The 21,991-nt window shown below is 43.7% G+C and overlaps 1 protein-coding gene across 1 annotated transcript in view; it reads right to left on the minus strand.

The window, feature by feature from the left end:
• Window positions 1-21,991, minus strand: part of LOC147897257 (putative LRR receptor-like serine/threonine-protein kinase At5g65240) — a 122,264-nt gene that overhangs the window by 25,016 nt on the left and 75,257 nt on the right. The window contains exons 7-9 of the mRNA XM_087380960.1: window positions 12,254-12,303; window positions 12,030-12,155; window positions 11,533-11,868 (exon numbers count right to left, since the gene is read on the minus strand). Of these exons, the coding sequence (XP_087237086.1) occupies window positions 11,533-11,868; window positions 12,030-12,155; window positions 12,254-12,303 (512 nt within the window). The remainder of the gene's footprint in view (window positions 1-11,532; window positions 11,869-12,029; window positions 12,156-12,253; window positions 12,304-21,991) is intronic.

A 21,991-nucleotide genomic window follows, 5' to 3' on the forward strand; every position in this document is an offset into this window, starting at 1 on the left:
ATGACCATAAGCACAAGTCCTCATGTTGACACACATGGATGCTAGCATACAAGTCCATGGCTGTTGTTGACGGAAAAAAGTATGCAGCATAGTCGCCTTCCTTGCAAGTACATGATATCTTATATTGAGGACATTAAGTCCACCATGCATCCTAGGAGAGCACACCATTTCCATCTTCATCAGTCTCAATGCTTTCACAGCAGTTTTTGTCCTCCATAACATCTCCATAGCTTGAGACATAAAGGCTGAAATATCCCTAGAAAACCAATGCAGCAAAGGCAAATAGAACTGGACATAGGACATTACAATGGACTGTACTATTCTGAGCCTGACATGAAGAGGCCAAGTAGAAATCCTCCAGTATTCCAGTTTATGTTGAAGTCTTTGGAAGATCCATTTTTGATGCTGCTTCCTGGTGATGTGCCATCCTATGGGATATCCCAAATGCCTGACTACATCTTTGGAATGCACCACCTGACCTGGCCAAAGAATAGAATGCCAGTCACATTGTTTCAAGGGAAGTAATTTAGATTTGTCAAAATTGACATGCAATCCCGCTGCCAAACCATACAATGAGAGAGTGGTCATAAGCATGTGAACTTCCCGGGTAGAATTCTGTGGCATAAAAAGGAATCATCAGCATATGCTTGTGCCAAAAAAGATGCAGCCCCAAGGATTTTAAGACCAGTTATCTGTCCTGTGTTTGTGAGATGATCAAGATACATTAAAAGGGGATGGGTCGCAATGGCATAGAAGAGAGCACTAAGAGGGCAGCCTTGTCTAACTGATCGACCCAATGTCCATGACCGAGACAGATGACCCCCAAGAATGCACTGAGAAGTAGAGCCAGAATAAAGCACGTAAACTGCATTTGCTATCTTGGGACCAGAGCCCAACTTTGTCATGATTTAAGAATTGAACAGTGTTAAATGCCTTAGCAATATCCACCTGCAATATGAACACATCTTGATGCGAATACTTAGCATATTCAATTGCAGTCAAGGCATTGGATATATTGTCATGGATTTGTCTTCGCGGCACAAATCCATACTGATGAGGATGAAGTCCCGCATCCAGTATCCTGTGAAGCCTATGCACAATCATTTTGGCAATGAGTTTGTAAACTACAGGCATCAAAGTAATAGGCCTCCAATCTGACATATGGTCACACACATGTTTTTTGGGCACAAGTTTGACTATGCCATGCTTCCAAGAGTGCGGCAACTGATTTTCTTGCCAGGCAACATTGATCATTTGCAAGAGGAATTCTTTCAAATCATCCCAAAAAGAAATATAAAATTCCACCGTAAGGCCATCCCAGCCAGGGGACTTGTATTTGCTGAGGTGGAACATGCATTATCAAGTTCTGTGTCAGTAAAAGGTCTCTCCAAGATAAGAGCATCATCCATTTCCACTATTCCAGAAACATATTGGAGGAATTCAGCCCTAGCATCAGTCATTTGATTTGATGGAGAACCAGGAGCGGAGAACAATTTTTGGAAGTAATTTTGGCATTCATCTTGGAGATCAGAGAAAGAGTGTGTCCAAGAGCGATCGAGCTTCCTTACCCTTAGACATGAGTTTTTCTTTCGAGTAGCATGCAAGCCCTGGAAAAAGGCTTTTGATGAGCAGCCCTTATCCATGAGGGGCTTCATTCTTGCCCTAATCTGCCATTTGTGCAATTTCCTCTGATCATTAACAGTCAATTTAATCTGAGCATGTGATTGGGTATCCTTTTCTGAATCAGAGAGAGGCCTTAACTGAGAAAATTCAGTCAATTGTTGTGCTGTCCTTTTTGCCCATTTAACCTCATTCCTCCATTCAGTCATATGCCAGTTGCCATACTCCCTAATGACATTCTGCATACGAGAGACAAAACTGTCCCAAGCATAATTCATGTCCTCCTGGGCATGCAAAGGCAAGGGATGAATTGCAAGTTTGATCATTTGCTGAAAATAGTGATGTCGGAAATAAGCCTGATTAACATGCAATAATCTACTGGAAAGGGGTGGCAAATCATCCAGAGGCATGCCAAGCTGCAAATTCATCCACAATGGGACATGATCTGACAACCCCAATGAGAAATCTATAAGGAGATGAGGGCTAAAATCTGCAAATTGTTGTGGGTAAAAGAAATACCATCTGTCAAGCCTTGCCCAGTATGTAGTAAGTGCATTATGATGAAAAGTATATCCAAGCACTGACCCTTGGAGAAGCAGCCATAAATCTTGAGCCTGCACAGAAAGAAGCATGCTATCCCATTTTTGCCTTTCCAATGATAGCATATCAGATCTTGAAGTGGTGTTATCTCTTGGTAGAGGGGAATTATTAAAATCTCCACAAATGAATGCATTGGATCTCCATGGATATCTGCATAAAGAATCCCATAATGAAGCCCTCATGGCAGAGGTCTGGGAAGCATAGACTGATGCAAACTCAAGAATATCACCATTGACATTACATTGTATGACCATCCATCTGCCACTGCTGTCATTGAAGGCTAACTGAGGTTCCAGCTCATGTCTAACCAGTATGTCTAACCAGTATGCATACACCTGAGTAGGTAGTGGTACCAGCATAATATATATCATAACCGCCAAAATAATCATGATGACCAGCCATGGAGTGTTGATTATGCTCTTGCAAACAAACAATATCTGGCTGCATTTTATGTACATAATTCCATAAAAGCCTCCACTTGGAGACATTGCAGAGGCTCTGTACATTGTATGTAAAGCACTTAAGTGTTTGAGGCATGAAAGAGGTATATACAGCAAGGTATCTGAATAAAACAAGACATCAGAGAGGCAAAGCCTTTGCCTGCATGGGCTGCATTCCTTCATGATCCATGAAAGACATAGCATTTTCCCCTTCTTCTGAATCACATATGGGGATGCCCTTCTTCAATACCCCCACCCAATTTTGAAGGATAGGAGCTGAAGTAGAAGCCTGTCCGGGTGAGGGAGAAGAAGCATCCCATTGACGAGATTGAAGGGGGCATTGCTTTAATACAACCACCTTCTTAGGTTGTTGAAAGCCATCCTGATCAATCCCCGCAGATTCCTTCATCTTCTCTTTTCCTTTATCTTTTCCTTTTCCAGCAAGTGGCTGCACCTGATTGATTGGTTTGGCATTCTTTGCTCCATTTCTATTTGCTGTCTTAGCTTGCAAATTCTCATTCATTTCCCGTGTTTGGGGCAGCAAGGCATTGGGAGGGGGCTGATGCAGAACCATTGGGCATTCAGAGGCTAGATGCCCAAACTTGTGGCAGGCAAAACAAGCTCCTGCAAACACGCCCCACTTCAATTCAAAATACTTTTTTCCCAATTGCACTCCCTCAACTTCCACTGCAATAGAAGGAGGGGTAGGTGTATCAGTGTCCCAGCGAATGCAGAACCTGTTACAGTTTCCCATGGGGCGTGGAGGACAAATGACCTGTCCCAAAGAAGCAGCCAGGCCAGGCAACTCTTCACGCATATAGTCCGGGAAGTTAACAACCTCAACCCATACAGGACAATGATGTCGTATAAGACTTTGATAATCCTTGCTTGGGGACCAGGGCATAGCATGTACCATCTGCTTCCCGTAAAATAGGGGAGAGAACTCGAGAAGCCTCTGCTTGCACGAAGCATCTGATAAATGTACCTCATAAAAGCCTCTCGAAGCAAAATACACTCCCTCTACAAAGCATCCTCCAAGGATGGACTTAATCCACTGCACGACATCACTGGCCATTGGGATTCTTCCTGGAAAGAAAACGAAGCATCTGATAAATGCACCTCATAAAAGCCTCTGGAAGCAAAATATACTCCCTCTACAAAGCATCCTCCAAGGATGGACTTAATCCACTGCACGACATCACTGGCCGTTGGGATTCTTCCTGGAAAGAAAATTATAACCGCAGTTTGAGACAACTTCCTGAGAGGATTCACGAGGGACGGCAATTTCAATTTGTACGTGACCTCTGGAACCGGTTTGCCCCATTCCTGTCGTGACTGCTGAAAGTCATCCTTAAGGGTGTCAAACACGTACTGAGCTTCCATAGTAAGTTCATCATCTTGTGATGCACGCTCTGATAGGCGGCGCTTAGCATCTGCGGGTCTTTCTTTTCGAGCATATGTACAAATCCAAACCTGAAGCATGATTCAACTACGACAAGACAAGAATGAACAAAAGAGCATACAGACACAGGACTGTACGAAAAAGTACAGAAACAACAAGCATGTACGGAGCTGCAGAACGGGACTGTACGGAGATGCAGACGGGACTGTACGGACATACGAAACGTGGTCTTCCTGAAAACTGTACGGAGATGCAGACGGGACTATACGGAACTGCGTGCAGAACTGTGTGGAGGTACGTCCACCTAACCTATCTGTTTGTACGGGCGTACGAAAGCGTGCGAACGCTGTACGGGGACCGTACAGGTGTACGGACAGAAGGGGAGGCTGTACGGAAACCTTGACGAGGCTAAACAATAGAGGTCGCACGTCTCTCTCTCACCACACACACACACCTTTATTAGTGAAATCTTTATATTTCTGTGTGGGAAACCTCAAAAGAGGTAAAAACCCACCAATAAGTACAAGAAAAATTTTTACGAGTAAAACCTCAGAGCAAAAGTCATGAGGTAGCCAAGTAAAAGTGACATATTAAGCTGGAGGAGGATCAAACACAGCATCCTCCAGCTTCAAGTTGTTGTTCTGTAAAAACTGATGTAGTGATGAAACCACACCATCAATAAAAACAAGCTGTTTTTTACCCTTGTGATTCTTCTTGATGTAGGTTGGTACGCGAAACTTTTGAATCAAAGGGTCAAAAACCCTGTTGTAACATGGGATGAAAGGATTCCAGTAAAAAAGGTACTTCTGCATCCCTGACAGAAGAGGACTCTTGCATAGGCTGAGAAGCTAAATCAACATCCGTGTCTTCCGATGAAGAGGCTGCTGCTGATAAAACAGGGATCAACATTTGATCTTCATTTGGAGGATCAATCTGAATAAGAGCAGAAGCAACATCCTGAGAGAGAGCCTATAAATCATCCTGTAAAATGCCCTCTGCAAGGGGTACCTCCATATCCTGAGTGGAAAGAAACTGATGGTGCTCAACAAGGGTGCAATCCTGAGGTTCTTCAGCAAGAGGAGGATTTGCCTGTGATTTATCAACCTTCCTCCAGTAGTGCTTCAGTGCAGTAAAGGGCTTTACCAAAGAAGCCTTAGTAGGAACCGGAGGAGAAGGGAGAGTAACCTTGACAGCTGAAGAAGGAGCAGGAGGACTAGGCCTGGATGTAGAAGGGCAAACACGCGCAAAATGGCCAACCTGTCGGCACTGATAACATGCAGTGGGAAAAGATGCAAAGTGTAGTCTAATGCGCAGCGGATGGGCAAATCCCAAATCAACATCCAAAGTAGATGGTACAGGCTGCGTCATGTCCCACAAAATGCAAAGATGAACGTCACGGGAGGCTTGCAAGAACTCCTGTCTCGAAACATGAAGAGGTCTTCCCAAAAAAGCTGCAAGAGTTGGAAGATGCTGAAAGAGATGCACATGCAGCGCTTTGAGAGTAATCCAAACTGGACAATGAGTCAGAAGGGTTGCAGAAGGATCGAAAAGTGGATCCCAGGGCATAACATAGGCGAAAAAACCAGCCCCGGGAACACCAGCATGACTGACAAGGCGCTCTACCACCTCAATCGATGAGCAGTGGGCATAATAAAATCCTTTTCCCAGAAAGACAAAGGAAGAAATAGAATCCGGACCCATTGCAACATCAGCCCAATGACGAAGTTGAACCGAAGATAAAACCCTGCCCATGAAGTAGAGGCAGACGCCAAGTTGCTGAGCCTGTCGAAGACCAGAGACCAAAAGAGCAGAATCCAAAGAACAAACAAGTGGAGAAGTCGATGAAGGAACTTCTGCGACAGAGGTAGAGCACAATTGGCGAAGAAGATCCAGCTGGAGGGAGGAAGAACGGCCATCAGAACTATCTAGCTTTGCCGATTTGATCAAAGGTGAGGCAGACAAACCACCATGCTTCCGCCGAAGAAAGACATGAGTAGGAGAGGCAGAGGCAGAAGGAGGCGCAGAGGCAGAGAAGCGAAAAGAGGAAGAAGGATGCTGTACAATTGGTCGTACAGTGTGTACGGATGGCCGTACAGGGGGTATGGAAGGCCATATGGGGGACAGCAAGGGATAGAGAGGCTGCACAGGAAAAGTGTTGGTGGACTGTACGGTGGACCGTACATCCTGTACGGACGACCATACAGCAGGTACAGAAGTCTGTACGGGATGCTGCAAAGGGTACGAAGGTTGGGCGAAAGACTGTACGGGCGTCTGGACGAGGGGCAGCGAGCTGCACACGACCGGTATGGAATTCCATACAACTGACGGGAGCTGTACGAAAGGTAGAATGGATGACAAAACAGGCTGCACGGACAGGAGCGGGGAGGGAGACGAAGCAGGTAAGGTAGGGGAGGAGGGCTCCATCACTCCCACACACACCTACCCCACACACACACACACACACACACACACACACGCTTCAACACACACTTTTTTTTTAGTAATATCCACACGCTTCAACACACACACACACACTTTTTTTTTTAGTAATATCCAGTGCAGTTTTTTTATATGCTCATAAATTTACATGATGGGAGGTCCCCAAAATGGAGAGTATCCCAAAGATCAGAAACATAAAAAGAAAAGCTCTATGCAAGAAGCATCCATATCACCCTCATGGTAGGCATCATATAAGGATTGCCGCAATGAGGCTCGGAAAGATTCATATGACTTGTGAATCTGCCGACCCAAGTATGCCAAATTATGCTCACTCCAGATTATCCAAAGATCCCAATATCTCACCCAAGAGAGAAATAGTGAGTATAGAAAAGCTCTATGCAAGAAGCATCCATATCACCCTCATGGCAGGCATCATATAAGGATTGCCGCAATGAGGCTCGGAAAGATTCATATGACTTGTGAATCTGCCGACCAAGTATGCCAAATTATGCTCACTCCAGATTGTCCAAAGAGCCCAATATCTCACCCAAGAGAGAAATAGTGAGTATTGAGACAAAGACCTCATAAATCTGCCAAAGAGCCAAAAATGTTTCCCAAATCTGTGACTCGGGAAACGGAGCCGAAGATGATCTGAAATTCTCCCGAGGAGGTTCCTAGAACACAGGCAGTGCCAAAGCAAATGAGGAACAGTCTCTGAAGGAGCCTGACATCTTAAACATGTGGATGGTGCAATGCGACGTTTGGCAAGTGTGACTCCCACTGACAATGTGCCTGTCATACATCTCCAAAGAAAAAGTCTTTGTTGCAATGGCATTTTACACTTCCATAATATCCGGAGATTCTTCCGCCACCATGAGAGGGGCTTCCTTATATGCCACAGAGAATTAGCATATTGCTGAATCCATGGAGCAGGCTGAAGAAGCCTGTAGGCTTTGATGGAGGTTAAGGCAGGAAGAGGAACAGGATGAGTGCATGTAGCAGAGGGTTGCAATTGCCAATCTGTGAGCCTGTCTGTGTTAGCCACAGGAGAAACATGTAGAAAAGGATGTAACAAATCAGCAATTTTCTTCCATATAGACCTATGATGCATTCCCAATGCATAGGAAGCAGTGGCTTGAGGAAAAGATAAAACATAGCCCTGATCATCTACGACATCATGTATGTATCTAATTCCCAATTTCATGAGATTGTATGCCCGAACACGTTCCTGTAAAGCGAGTGGAATGTCAAAGATGGCACTCCAATGAATACTTTCTTTCCTCATTGAGTTTGTCCCCGAGCAATTATAAGGAGCCCATTTGACCTTAGAAAGTACTTGTTTCCAGTCAAGTATCAGAGCAGTAGAGAAAGGACAGCCAAGTATCTTCCCTACAAATCTCCCAATGACAACCTCCCAATGATCAGTAGTCCAATGACCATAAGCACAAGTCCTCATGTTGACACACATGGATGCTAGCATACAAGTCCATGGCTGTTGTTGACGGAAAAAAGTATGCAGCATAGTCGCCTTCCTTGCAAGTACATGATATCTTATATTGAGGACATTAAGTCCACCATGCATCCTAGGAGAGCACACCATTTCCATCTTCATCAGTCTCAATGCTTTCACAGCAGTTTTTGTCCTCCATAACATCTCCATAGCTTGAGACATAAAGGCTGAAATATCCCTAGAAAACCAATGCAGCAAAGGCAAATAGAACTGGACATAGGACATTACAATGGACTGTACTATTCTGAGCCTGACATGAAGAGGCCAAGTAGAAATCCTCCAGTATTCCAGTTTATGTTGAAGTCTTTGGAAGATCCATTTTTGATGCTGCTTCCTGGTGATGTGCCATCCTATGGGATATCCCAAATGCCTGACTACATCTTTGGAATGCACCACCTGACCTGGCCAAAGAATAGAATGCCAGTCACATTGTTTCAAGGGAAGTAATTTAGATTTGTCAAAATTGACATGCAATCCCGCTGCCAAACCATACAATGAGAGAGTGGTCATAAGCATGTGAACTTCCCGGGTAGAATTCTGTGGCATAAAAAGGAATCATCAGCATATGCTTGTGCCAAAAAAGATGCAGCCCCAAGGATTTTAAGACCAGTTATCTGTCCTGTGTTTGTGAGATGATCAAGATACATTAAAAGGGGATGGGTCGCAATGGCATAGAAGAGAGCACTAAGAGGGCAGCCTTGTCTAACTGATCGACCCAATGTCCATGACCGAGACAGATGACCCCCAAGAATGCACTGAGAAGTAGAGCCAGAATAAAGCACGTAAACTGCATTTGCTATCTTGGGACCAGAGCCCAACTTTGTCATGATTTAAGAATTGAACAGTGTTAAATGCCTTAGCAATATCCACCTGCAATATGAACACATCTTGATGCGAATACTTAGCATATTCAATTGCAGTCAAGGCATTGGATATATTGTCATGGATTTGTCTTCGCGGCACAAATCCATACTGATGAGGATGAAGTCCCGCATCCAGTATCCTGTGAAGCCTATGCACAATCATTTTGGCAATGAGTTTGTAAACTACAGGCATCAAAGTAATAGGCCTCCAATCTGACATATGGTCACACACATGTTTTTTGGGCACAAGTTTGACTATGCCATGCTTCCAAGAGTGCGGCAACTGATTTTCTTGCCAGGCAACATTGATCATTTGCAAGAGGAATTCTTTCAAATCATCCCAAAAAGAAATATAAAATTCCACCGTAAGGCCATCCCAGCCAGGGGACTTGTATTTGCTGAGGTGGAACATGCATTATCAAGTTCTGTGTCAGTAAAAGGTCTCTCCAAGATAAGAGCATCATCCATTTCCACTATTCCAGAAACATATTGGAGGAATTCAGCCCTAGCATCAGTCATTTGATTTGATGGAGAACCAGGAGCGGAGAACAATTTTTGGAAGTAATTTTGGCATTCATCTTGGAGATCAGAGAAAGAGTGTGTCCAAGAGCGATCGAGCTTCCTTACCCTTAGACATGAGTTTTTCTTTCGAGTAGCATGCAAGCCCTGGAAAAAGGCTTTTGATGAGCAGCCCTTATCCATGAGGGGCTTCATTCTTGCCCTAATCTGCCATTTGTGCAATTTCCTCTGATCATTAACAGTCAATTTAATCTGAGCATGTGATTGGGTATCCTTTTCTGAATCAGAGAGAGGCCTTAACTGAGAAAATTCAGTCAATTGTTGTGCCGTCCTTTTTGCCCATTTGACCTCATTCCTCCATTTAGTCATATGCCATTTGCCATACTCCCTAATGACATTCTGCATATGAGAGACAAAACTGTCCCAAGCATAATTCATGTCCTCCTGGGCATGCAAAGGCAAGGGATGAATTGCAAGTCTGATCGTTTGCTGGAAATAGTGGTGTCGGAAATAAGCCTGATTAACATGCAATAATCTACTGGAAAGGGGTGGCAAATCATCCAGAGGCATGCCAAGCTGCAAATTCATCCACAATGGGGCATGATCTGACAAGCCCAATGAGAAATCTATAAAGAGATGAGGGCTAAAATCTGCAAATTGTTATGGGTAAAACAAATACCATCTGTCAAGCCTTGCCCAGTATGTTGTAAGTGCATTATGATGAAAAGTATATCCAGGTACTGACCCTTGGAGAAGCAACCATAAATCTTGAGCCTGCACAGAAAGAAGCATGCTATCCCATTTCTGCCTTTCCAATGATAGCATATGAGATCTTGAAGTGGTGTTATCTCTTGGTAGAGGGAAATTATTGAAATCTCCACAGATGAATGCATTGGATCTCCATGGATATCTGCATAAAGAATCCCATAATGAAGCCCTCATGGCAGAGCTCTGGGAAGCATAAACTGATGCAAACTCAAAAATATCACCATTGACATTATTACATTGTATGACCATCCATCTGCCACTGCTGTCATTGAAGGCTAACTGAGGTTCTAGTCAACACACACACGCTTCAACACACACACACACACTTTTTTTTTTGTAAAAGAAAAATTGCATTTAGAAAGCATTTACATTCATAGCTGTCCTTTCCAACTGGGCCTGAGTAAGGTCTCTAACTTGCTCTCTCTCTCTCTCTCTCACACACACACACACTTTTTTTTTTGTGTGGTGAAAAACCATCTTTCTTAGATCATAAAAAGACCGTCCCCAAAGCAGAGATCAGCCAGTACAAAATCAGAAAATTTCAGTATAAGATAAGTAGACAGCATAGTCTATCTGGTGGACAAACAAGCAATTGTAGAAAGATTGCTCGAGTGACATCCGAAAAAAAAAGAACATGGAAGCAGTGGGCTCATGAAAGACAGTTTGATTCCTATCTTTCCATATAGTCCAGAGTGCCCAATATCTGACCCATATAAAGAACAAATCAAACTCTAGTGGTCGCAGGTGAATCCCAAAGAGCCAGAAAAGCTTCCCAAATGTAGCAGAGGGAAAGCGTGGTTGAAGATTACCGAAGCAAGAAGATGCTCTCTCTCTCTCTCTCTCACACACACACACACACACACACACTTTTTTTTTTGGGAATCTTTGAGTCATTATATTACCCAAAAAAAAAGCTATCCCAGAAAGGGAGAGCTATAATACATCAAGAGAAAATCTCACTGTAGGACAAATATACATCATGATCAAAGACACGAGATTGCAAGCAATCAAAAAGTGATTGCTGCAAAGAGTGTCTGAAGAAAGAGAAAGTGGAAAAAACAGGATCACCAAAGACCCTATGATTACAATCCTTCCAAAGAGTCCAGAGTGCCCAATACCGAACCCAAACAAAAAAAAAAATCAAACTCCTCTCTCTCTCACACACACACACAGAGCTAATTCCCCAAGTTTGAAGAGGAGGTGGCAAAAGCATATGTAAGCACACATAAAAGTGTGCAAAACAGAATTACAATGAGCATGTTAAATTTCAATGGACTAAAGAATAGTGATCAAGATAAGTTATAAATTCCAGCCTAAGATTTGAGTACAGGCTGGCTACATGTGTAGTTCAAGGAGGTGCTCGAGGGATACCTTTAAGGCAAGTTGCAACACATCTATTTGCCATGTAGGGGTAGACAAGAATCCATTCTTTTGGAGTTATGCATACTCCTTTTAGCCGCAATATGTTTCGATGCTCAGCTAGGCCAATCAAGTTGGCCTCCCTCTTAAACGTTTCTATCCCAGCTAATGACTTTAGTTTTTTGACTGCAACTGCCTGGCCATCAGTCAACACCCCCCTGTAGACTCTTCCGAAATTTCCCTTTCCAAGGAAATTCTTCTCTGAAAAATTATCTGTAGCTATGCTCAGCTCACTCACAGTGTACATCTTCAAATGGCCGAAATGGCCATACTCAATATCTTCTTCACCTGCCCAATAAGTGTTAAACATGAGTTTCTTCAAAAAACCACAACCAAATGGCAAGATTTCAAAGTCTAGAAAGCTGGAAGAGTATCTAAGTGGAAAACAAAGTAAACATTCATCCACTATTTTTTGAATGAATATAAAAAATGTCCAAAGGAGAGAGTACCTTGCACATCGAAAAAGACTGGCCATTGTATACGATGGCGTCTACACCATGCAACAAAGCATGATGTCAGTAGAATAACTAAAAGAACAGGTAGGCCGGCTGCGAGGAATTTATATTCTGAAAATCCTGAGAAGACAAAGGGATCTCTCAAAACATTGAAACCAAGTTCAAATATGCTGACATACATTGAGAAGACCCAAGATTACCCTGAAAGCTCTACATACCAGTACTCAGCCTAGGATTCTTGATGACAGTTTCACATGAATCTACAAGCCTGTGTATAAAAATTTAATCAATACTAAACACACATTTTGCAGTCCAATACCACCACCTATTTGAAGCTTTTAAATTGAGATTTGCGAGTTTTTGTGCAGCAGTATGACATATTGGTTGACAATTTGAACTTCCTTTCTTTGTGCTGGAGAGAGACATGATCTTATTCAGATGGTACAAGAGGTATAATACTACATAAGCAAACAGCAAAGAATCGATAGAAAGGTGTTGGTGAAGAACTTGTAGCACTGATATTTAGCTCATTGGGGTGCTAGCTCAGTACTATAAAAGCATCATATAAGATACTGAACATATCAAGTGGCAGAGCTGCCCATATTCCTGCCTTGAGCTGCCAGTAATTCTAGCTAGGCCCTTTTTTTTCCAAAAGGAAAAAAAATGTTATATATCGACCAATATAAGATCAGTTATCCACAAGGGCGTGCCAAGAAATAGAGACTGGCTGTTTTGCAACCTTCCAACTCATTGTAACCCTGGAGCAAGTGCCAACAGCCAATATGGTGGGTTATACAACCAACAACTTTCTCAATCCGTGAGAGTGTAAAAGGCACCTACAAGCCATGCTTTGCAGAAAGGTGCGTTGCCTACATATCTTCCTAGAACCCTCCTTTCCTTAATCCCAAAAATAAAGCAGAGGATATAAATGATGTCAAGCTCGACATTGACTAGGGTATGCAAATCAAGTCTGTTGGCCCCCGTATCAAAAGGCTGCATCAAACAACCTAGACATGCCAAGCATGATACTGGCGACTATCTCCAGCACATTGTCCTCTGAAAGCAAAATGGGTGTTGCATGGGAATCTGTGTGAATGTAAATCTCCAGGTGCATCCTTATCTACAGGAATCATGCCCTTGTGTCAATCTGCAATGCATGCCAACCCCTCTGTGAGGAAAGAGACCATCCCCATGTGTACACTTGCAAAAAGCATGGTAGTCATAAAATGATCCCGAGTATGCATTGCTAACTCCCCATACTCGTTTAAGCAGGTGTGTTGCAACATCAGAAATGTACCAGCCAACATGGTTGGCTGCATATGCAAAGAGAAGGGACATCGTCCCATATACAATAGTGCAAGGCAATAATCTTGAAGGCCTTTAAGGCCTCAACCAGTCCTATCCCCTCAAGCCCTTTTAAGGAAGTGAGTAGAGCCTTCATCGGTTGGGTAGGAAACCTTATTAGCACACGGCCCAGCGTGGTAGAGCTAAAGATCCTCAAATCTCTGACAGACTGCTAGGTCTACTCAAGCAAGAACACCAGTTGGAGAGGGTGACCCTTCCACAACCAAGTCTCCACTGTGCATGGGCCGATAGTTTGCTTGGCTTAGAATTTATAGCCCATCACTTGCCCTACTGCTCAACCACTCTGAACCTTTGTCTCAAGGAATGATCATCGAAGATATTTCTATGCAATATAGCTACAGTACCCAAACCGCTTCTAATCTATTGTACACCAGGTAAAAAGGACTCTACTGCATGAGAACTGTCCTTGCCAATGTTGATGAGTGGTTTGTTCAGCGTAATACCTCCCTCAAGGCCTCTAAGGTGGTTAGATCAATCGCCACAATTTGTCATCCTGCTCCTCTCATTCGCAACCTTTATTAGTAGCTTTTCTAATTTGTTTCAAGAACTGAGCTTTGCTAATTTGTTTCAAGAACTAGGAACCGAGCTAGTCCAATGTTCTATCGTGCCTAACCAATGTTGTTCCTCTGATACCCTCCAAGTCTCAAACCTTGGGGTGCCAAATGAGTGGTTGCTGTCTATCTCCTTGCTCTGCAGTTTGAGCTAGACTAAGTGAGACCTGCACAAAGATCCCTCATTAAACTTCTGAACATTGGGGAATCTTTCCCATTGAAGGGGGGATCAAAAGATGTCCACCTATGAGGGGGCTGCCATGTCTCATTATTTCTCAGGGTTAGGAGACCACGCTATAGAAGGAGCTTCCATGGAGCTTGAAGTAAGACGCTATACAAACAGCTTGCCCAAGACAGCTCTGCGTTACATCTCCATGTCAAAGGTGTCGCATTCCCCTCAGACTAGAAAAGAATGACCTCTTACCAAGCCACCCAGATTGAACGCATTGTCCCATCTTGCCCAGAGAAAGTTCTAGAAAGTTCTACACCAATGTCAAGATCCGTCTAATGCATTCTCTGTAGAGCACCAACAAGATCCAATGTAATTCATGGCTAACAGCACCTAGTTTGTCACCAAATCTCTACTTGCAGCAGCACGCTTGACGGAGCTCTAATATAAAAGCATACAATGAGCAATCTATGACCAGTGCCACCTAGGCTCGATGAAGATGTAACTTCTTGACATCCCAAGGTCCATGCTTTTTGTGTTCTAGGAATCCAACAAAAACCCAAGGTCATTGGCCAACCTATCCCAAGCCTCTTTCACACGTTTGCATGACTTGGCTGCGTGTGGGGCTAAAATATGCCCAGCCATTACCACATGTAGTGGGCAGAGGGGCTGCAGAAGGCGCCAGTATGCAGGGCCTGTTTGTAGGCAATAAAGGCTCCCTTGGTTAGTAGTCTGTGGAGGGCAGTTGCAGGTAGGCCAGTCGGAAGTGTTCTGGTCAATGGCGGCAGACTGACTGGGTCAACGAGTCTGTAAAGTCTGGTTGGCCACGCAAGGGACTCCCTAGCAATATAGAAAAGCCCCCTTGGGTGTATTATAAGTAAATAAGACATCCCACGGCCTGGCTGTAAAAATTGGCATCAAACAGTTCACTAGCATCATGAATAGACAGCTTAAGCCCTGCTCCAAAGGAGTGGAAATGGGCTTACAATTTTGACATCTGAACCGTTACAACAGTTTTCTAATATACTTTGACTGCCATAACCCATTGCCTCTATCATCCTACACAAATTGAATGCCCAAACAATAATGAAGCAGCCCCAAATAGGACATGTCAAAAGTCCACTGCAGTTCAGCCTTGAAATCTACAATTTGTCCAGGATTTGTCCCAGTGAGCAGCATGTCATCGACATAAAGGACAATAAGAAGTAAATCCCTCCCTTCTTTCCTGACATAAAGGGTGCTCTCGTGTGGCATATTCTGCATTCTTTGCTGGTAAAAAAGGCATCAATCTTCGCATACCAAGCTCTAGGATCTTGTTTCAAGCCATACAAACCTTTCTTCAATTTGCATACCTTGCCTTCCATGTAGGGACAAAGGTCTCATTATAATCTATGCCTTTCTTTTGTGAATAGCCCTTTGCAATGAGACAGGCCTTGTACCTGTTTAGGAAACCATCTGACTTATGTTTAAGCTTGTATACATTTGTTTCCAATTGCTTTCTTGCTGGCAGGCAAATCCACTAACTCCCAAGTGTGATTTTTATAAATGGAGTCCAACACCGCTTGCATGACCTGCATCCAATGCACATTATCATGTGCATCCTCAAAACAACCAGGCAGAAACCATCTGACTTATGTTTAAGCTTGTATACATTTGTTTCCAATTGCTTTCTTGCCGGCAGGCAAATCCACTAACTCCCAAGTGTGATCTTTATAAATGTAGTCCAACACCGCTTGCATGACCTGCATCCAATGCACATTATCATGTGCATCCTCAAAACAACCAGGCACATCCGCCTCAGTACTTTGCTGAACCAAGTTGACTCACAATATTGGGCATCCTCAGCATCTCTAGTGTCCCTTGTATGGCCTAGAAGAGGTGCTGAAAGCTTGCTATCCTCAAGAGTGCGGAGCAGTCAGCATGGAACTATCCAGGCTCATGCACTACTGTACTTTTGTGAGCCAGTGCTTGCTCAATATCCTGCTGAGTGATCAGATCAATCATAGGCTTAATTGAGGCTGATATCAACCACTATAGAATCCTGCTGCAAATTTTGATTTTCCAAAGGCATAAGTACTACAGCATCAAAAGAAGTGGGTAGCAGCCCATCAAAAGCATCAGATGAACCCTGATTTCTATGCACCCTTGGCAAGAAAGTGTCATGTGCCAACGATTCATCTTATTCGGTAAAAGGGACCAGAGAGCTTTCACTCACACCGGTAGATGGTTCAGATCCTTGCATCCAGGATGTCTTATTTGTCCTTGGGGTCAAGAAGAATTTACTTTGCGTCTCTTCTTTCTCTGGAAGAGGTTATCATGTCATCTTTGAGGATGACAGATGTACACTATGTGACAGAGAGCGAGACTATGCCTTGGTGTTAACAAGCACACCTTGTAACTGGTTATTCCAGCTTGATGCCTATGAAAAGCGAGCACATTGAGCTTATATTGCTTCTACCTTTGCCATGCAGGATGCAGAGTTATGGCATCCCACGTTAATGCAGAAGTTCCAAATTGTTGATGCCTTACCTCGTATCAAGGCCCCTCATAAGCATATATGTGAGGGTTGTATTTTGGGAAAAACACAAATTTTCTTTTCCAAAGGATGGTGCAGTCTGGGCTGCAAGAAAATTGAAGCTCGTACACAATGATGTTTGTGGTCCGATGCGGTCACCGATGCCTTAGTCTAGCCCTTGGACCTAGTGGGTGCACTTAGAATTTACCCTAGGGACTTCTAGGAATTTAGCACTTCCTCTAGGCCAGTCCCCTACGGCCAAACTACCCTCGAGTTTGTCCGCGGGGTTATTTGCACATGAAATTCACATCCCCATGACACTAAGAGTCGCAGCCTCACACAATCCTTATTCTCGCTTTCAAGACATCTTATGGCAAGGTAGATTGACTTTCACAAATGGGAAGATGAGGAGACTAGGACTCTCGACTAGGTGGATCATTGAAGTTGCAACGCTTCATGTTGGTAGCTCCAATTAGATGTTTATCAATGGCCACACAAGGGAGTCCATTCCTCTCTCACATTCAGTCTGATAGGGATGCCCAATGGTCCCCTTCTTGATTCTCATTGTTGCTAAGGCTTTGGGCTACTTTCTTAGATCCCAAGGATTTTGATCCAGCAAGGGAAGGAATTTTTGGACTCGGAGTTTGCAGATAACAAGTCCATGTTTGTGAAGACCTCAATTGCCAACCTAGAGAGGGTGCACCCCTTATTGGAGAGGTTAGCGTGGCCTTGAGACCAGAGAGAATGAGTAAGTAGGCTTTCACGTTGCTACAAAGGACACTCAAGCCTAGGGGTAGAATTTAGGATTTAGAGGGATCTCTATAGCCAAACTGATGCTATCTAGGGTGTTGATGTTAGGGTAGGATTGATATTTCAGCTCTAACAGCTACCAGAATCTGTTGGCCACAGCTTGGTACATTGCTCTTGGGGGTATTACCACCAAGGATGTATGGGACAACCTGAATGTCTGGTTCAGAATTCACTTAGGGCAAGATCGGTAAACGCGACACCAAGGCACAAGTGTCTTGGCAAATGATTGTCTTGCTTCATTCAACAGTCAGGCACCATACTTGTTGTTGCCACCAGCCCCTAAACACGAGGGCTCAGACATTGTATGGTAGGGCAGACAAAGGAGCTGCCTAGTATAGCCAATATGTAGCAAGTCACTGCCTTAGAGATAGTTCAAAATGAGCAAATTTTTTGCATCCAGTCACCACCCTGACATGTATGTTTTCATGTCACATATCTTCCATCGCCATAACGCCCTCTTTCAAAAAAAATCTCGCATGATTTCTAAAAGGAACCTTGCAAGGAAATCAAGACGCTGACTCTCAAATGGTACCCATAGATTTGAGATACACAAGGGAACATCCTAAGGGACTGAAAGCACATTGGATTGGCACAGTGGGACTCTAGCCTTGCCCACTCCATCGGGGACCTTGAGTAGACTACCTTCTTAGCCAGAGGAGCACATGCACAATTTGATGCATATCAGAGGAACACACAGTAGGATAAGGAGACTTGAGGTCGCTATATGAAAGGCATGGAGGAAGGACTTCAGAAAAGTAGACGACGAACCCGTAGAGGTATGATAGACACATCAGTTCTCCGAGATTTAAGAATCTCCGAGTTTGCTACATTGACTACCATTACTCTTGTGACCTTACATTGTCTCCTTGCATTTTATTCAAAATGTCCGACATGGACTGAAACATCAGAGAAGTGTTTGCTCGTGCCATCATAGCAGATGATTGCATAATACTGCTGGAAGTCGCAGCAAATGAATGTGCTCTTAGAAGAGACTCCTATGTGAAGTCATCAAATGGCTGGGCAGCCACACAAGCATATGCATAAGTGGATTCTTTTCTGATGTTGAGTGTCCACTTTCATTGTTCTTTGTAGCCTCTGCCTAAACCCATGAGGAATTATAGCCTCAACCATGGTTGACAGTCCTATCGAGTATTATTTCCTTGTTTCTTAGACATTACTCACTAGCATCTCCATCGTGTTTAGAAACTGAATGTAATGTACAGTAAGCATCTTAGATATTCTGATGCACACCACTTCTTGCTTACAATGCACTAGAATGCAAGGCAAATTTTACCAAGGCTTGGAAAACATTCAAAATCTGAGGCATGAAACTATCTCAACAAGCCCAAACACGGAAAACCCTTGATGCAGCACATCCGTTGTAATGGGATACAATGGATTGTAAATGGTAATTAAAAGGATTAGATTGGGCTGTGGATCCTGCTTATTTGTGTCTGAAGCTGCCCTAAGATGCTCGAAGTCCTGCATTTACAGGCATGTTGCCCCATGTTGCCTACATAGGCATGCGACTGTTCAATTCTCAGAGTAATATTGCTGAAAATAGCTTTGTTCTCACACTAATGAAATGCAGGACGAAAAGTCCTGTTATGCCATGAGCACAGAGTTGCACAGTTATATCAAAGTCACCATTTTAGAGCAATGTATTGAGGTGGCAGCTTAATAGGTGCCCCTTACCTTGCTGCTCAATGATCTTTGCAATTAGGAAGGAAACTCAGTTAGCAAGCCATGTATAGGCACTAGACAAGCATGGGTAGTGGCAATGATTGACAAGGTGGATTTTGCATAGGCAGGTGATTGGCAGGGCGACAGTGGCAAAGAGGCGAAAGAAAGAAAGAAAGAAAGATGTATTAACGTCCACAGAAGACCTCACGGGTCAATGGGACAAAATGCGCACCAAAATCATCAACATCAATTAGAGACTGAGAGTCTATAGGGGAGTATAGTAGCTCATCCCCAAATTATTATAGCATAACTACATTCAAGTACTATATTAAAGGTGGTCTGAATAACATCAATTTAAGACTGAGAGTCTTTGGGTTTAGGTTTGAAATCTCTAATGAGTGCTTGCCCGTCTCAATAAACCGCCCATTTACCTTCTTTCCTTGCTTCTTTCACTTTGATAAGTTCATTTGCCCTTTGTTTGAGTTGGGTCAGAGTGAGCTCTTCAGATATCCAAATCTTAGTACCCTTGAGCCTGTTGGTTTGTCTAAGGATCTTGGTTCTTAAAATCCTTTCTTTGAAATAAATATGTGCTTGGTTTCCCTTTCGAGTGATAAGACTTATGTCATTTTCATCCCAACTGATTTGTGGCACTGGCTTCTTGATTGGATAATCTTTTCCTCATCAATACATTCCTCTTCCTCTTCCATTTCAAAATAACTAAGGCAACTATCTTGCAATCCCCCAATACATAAAATCTTATAGTTGCTTGCTATGGCTTGCTGCTCTCTTACCTCTGTATAAACATCACATTTGTCGACCTTGTTATGTATTGTTGTTGTAATTTCCTATCCCATGGATTTGAGCTGAGTGGTGACCATTTCTTGGACCTTGGCTACAAGCCATGATGTAGGAGTTGCAGTATTGCATTGCTGTAGGACTTCTTGGATTACCTCCTGTTTGCCTATATTCTTAATTTCTAAAACTATCTTCTCCAGGGAAGCAATGCAGAGCTTTGCATCTCTGAGTTCTTGTTGTAGGAAGTAGATCCGCTCATGTGGATCAAGCTCGCTTTGAAATCTGTGAAAAGTCAAGGCATAAGGAGAAGGTGTCGACGCCATGGCAGCGTAGGATGGCTTCTTGTTAGCTGGAGTCGATGGAAAGAGCTTCGTCTTCGTGAACTCCATGCTGAGAAAGACCTGTGCAATCCCGGACCCCTTTGTTGAAGCTAACACCCCAGACTGAGCCAGGGGCTCAGCTCAGCCTAAGGTTGGGTTGGACGATGACCCCCCTGCTGTTGCGAGACCTATTGCAGGAGCTAGGCGACGCTGCAGGCTAGCGGGGGGGAGAGAGAGAGAGAGAGAGAGAGAGAGAGAGAGAGAGAGAGGTGGAGAGGCTGAGCAGTGAGGAGGGGGCCTGAGGCGGAGAGGCTGAGCGGGTGAGGGAGGCTGAGCGGAAGCAACAGGCATGCTGAGAGAGAGAGAGAGAGAGAGAGAGAGAGGTATTAACGTCTTCAGGAGACCTCGCAAGTCTATGAGACAAGATACGAGATATATGTAACCCATACAAGCCACTGTGGGCTGAATTCAGCAAAGGGATCACTAAGGCCCTTGCTGAGTGCTAAGTGCTAAGAATGCAAATAGCTACTTCAAAAATATAGTAGGAAAAAAAGAGCAATCAAGTACTACTCAGAAACAGAGCTCCAAGTACATGTGGAGGCTCCAAGTACATGTGGAAAAAGAAAAAGAAAGAAAGAAAGTCTATTAACGTCCACAGGAGACCAAGAGGTCTATGGGACAACATGAAAGCCATCTAGTACATCAGCTTAGGGAGGGCGCAGGGCAGCTCCCAAGGAGTGCAAAAGCAGCTCCATTTATTGAGAGAGTACCTATATTGTAGCCTAGATAAAACATACACACATATATATAGTTGGCCTTACGTCAGTTTAAGACCGAGAGTCTTTTGGTTTTGATTTAAACTCTCTAATGAGTGCTATCCCGTCCCGGTAGACTGCCCATTTACCATCCTTCCTAGCCGAAACTTTGCTAATTCCTTTGCCTTATCCTTCAGTTGAGCCTTGGTGAGTTCCTCGGCTATCCATATCTTCGTCCCTTTCAACTTGTGAGATTGTCGCAGAACTTTTATACGTATGTCTTGTGAGTTGAACGTAATGATAGCATGGCCATTACGTTGACCGATATGAACTACTCGAGCTTCACCGTCATCATCTCGGTTGTCACGATTGCCATCGGCATCTGCTGTCCAGTCAACAGTAGACATGGCTGTTTGGACATGTGCTAAGGTATCACTAAAAGATTCATCTTCTTTATAGCATCCATCTGGAAGCCCCCCAATTCTGATTTTCAAAATATTATCCTTTCTAGCTGCATGTTCTTTAATCTCTTCCTGAATATCAGCTTTGTTGACCTTTGCATCAAACTCCACAGTCACTTCTTGCTTGGCTGTCTGCATTTCAGTATGAACTAGATTCTTGACTGCAGAGACTAGTTGGGGGGTAGGAGGGGAAGCATTGCATGACTTTATAACCTCGTCAATGACTTCCTTCTTACCAAGTCCTTCCAAGCCTTGAATTCTAACTATGGCATCCGTTAGCTGCATCCTCAGCTCTCTCACTTGATCCTGTAGGAAGTAAATTTGTTCATGATATCCAAGAATTGGTCGGTCAAAAAGACCACCTCGTTCATATATATGTGCATACGGGGAAGGCGTCCTGGCTGCCACTGTGGAGTATCTAGCTTTGTTACTAGAGGCCGTTGGAGCGGAAGGGGTTTTTGAAGAGGAGGAAGGTAGGCTGGGCCATGCTTTGCTGGCCACATCTCCTGTTACCCCCTGGCTGAGCTAACCC

This window comes from Dipteris shenzhenensis, chromosome 10, assembly GCF_047967505.1.
Source record: "Dipteris shenzhenensis isolate YYH24624 ecotype China chromosome 10, Dip_SZ_1.0, whole genome shotgun sequence".
NCBI lineage: Eukaryota > Viridiplantae > Streptophyta > Polypodiopsida > Gleicheniales > Dipteridaceae > Dipteris > Dipteris shenzhenensis.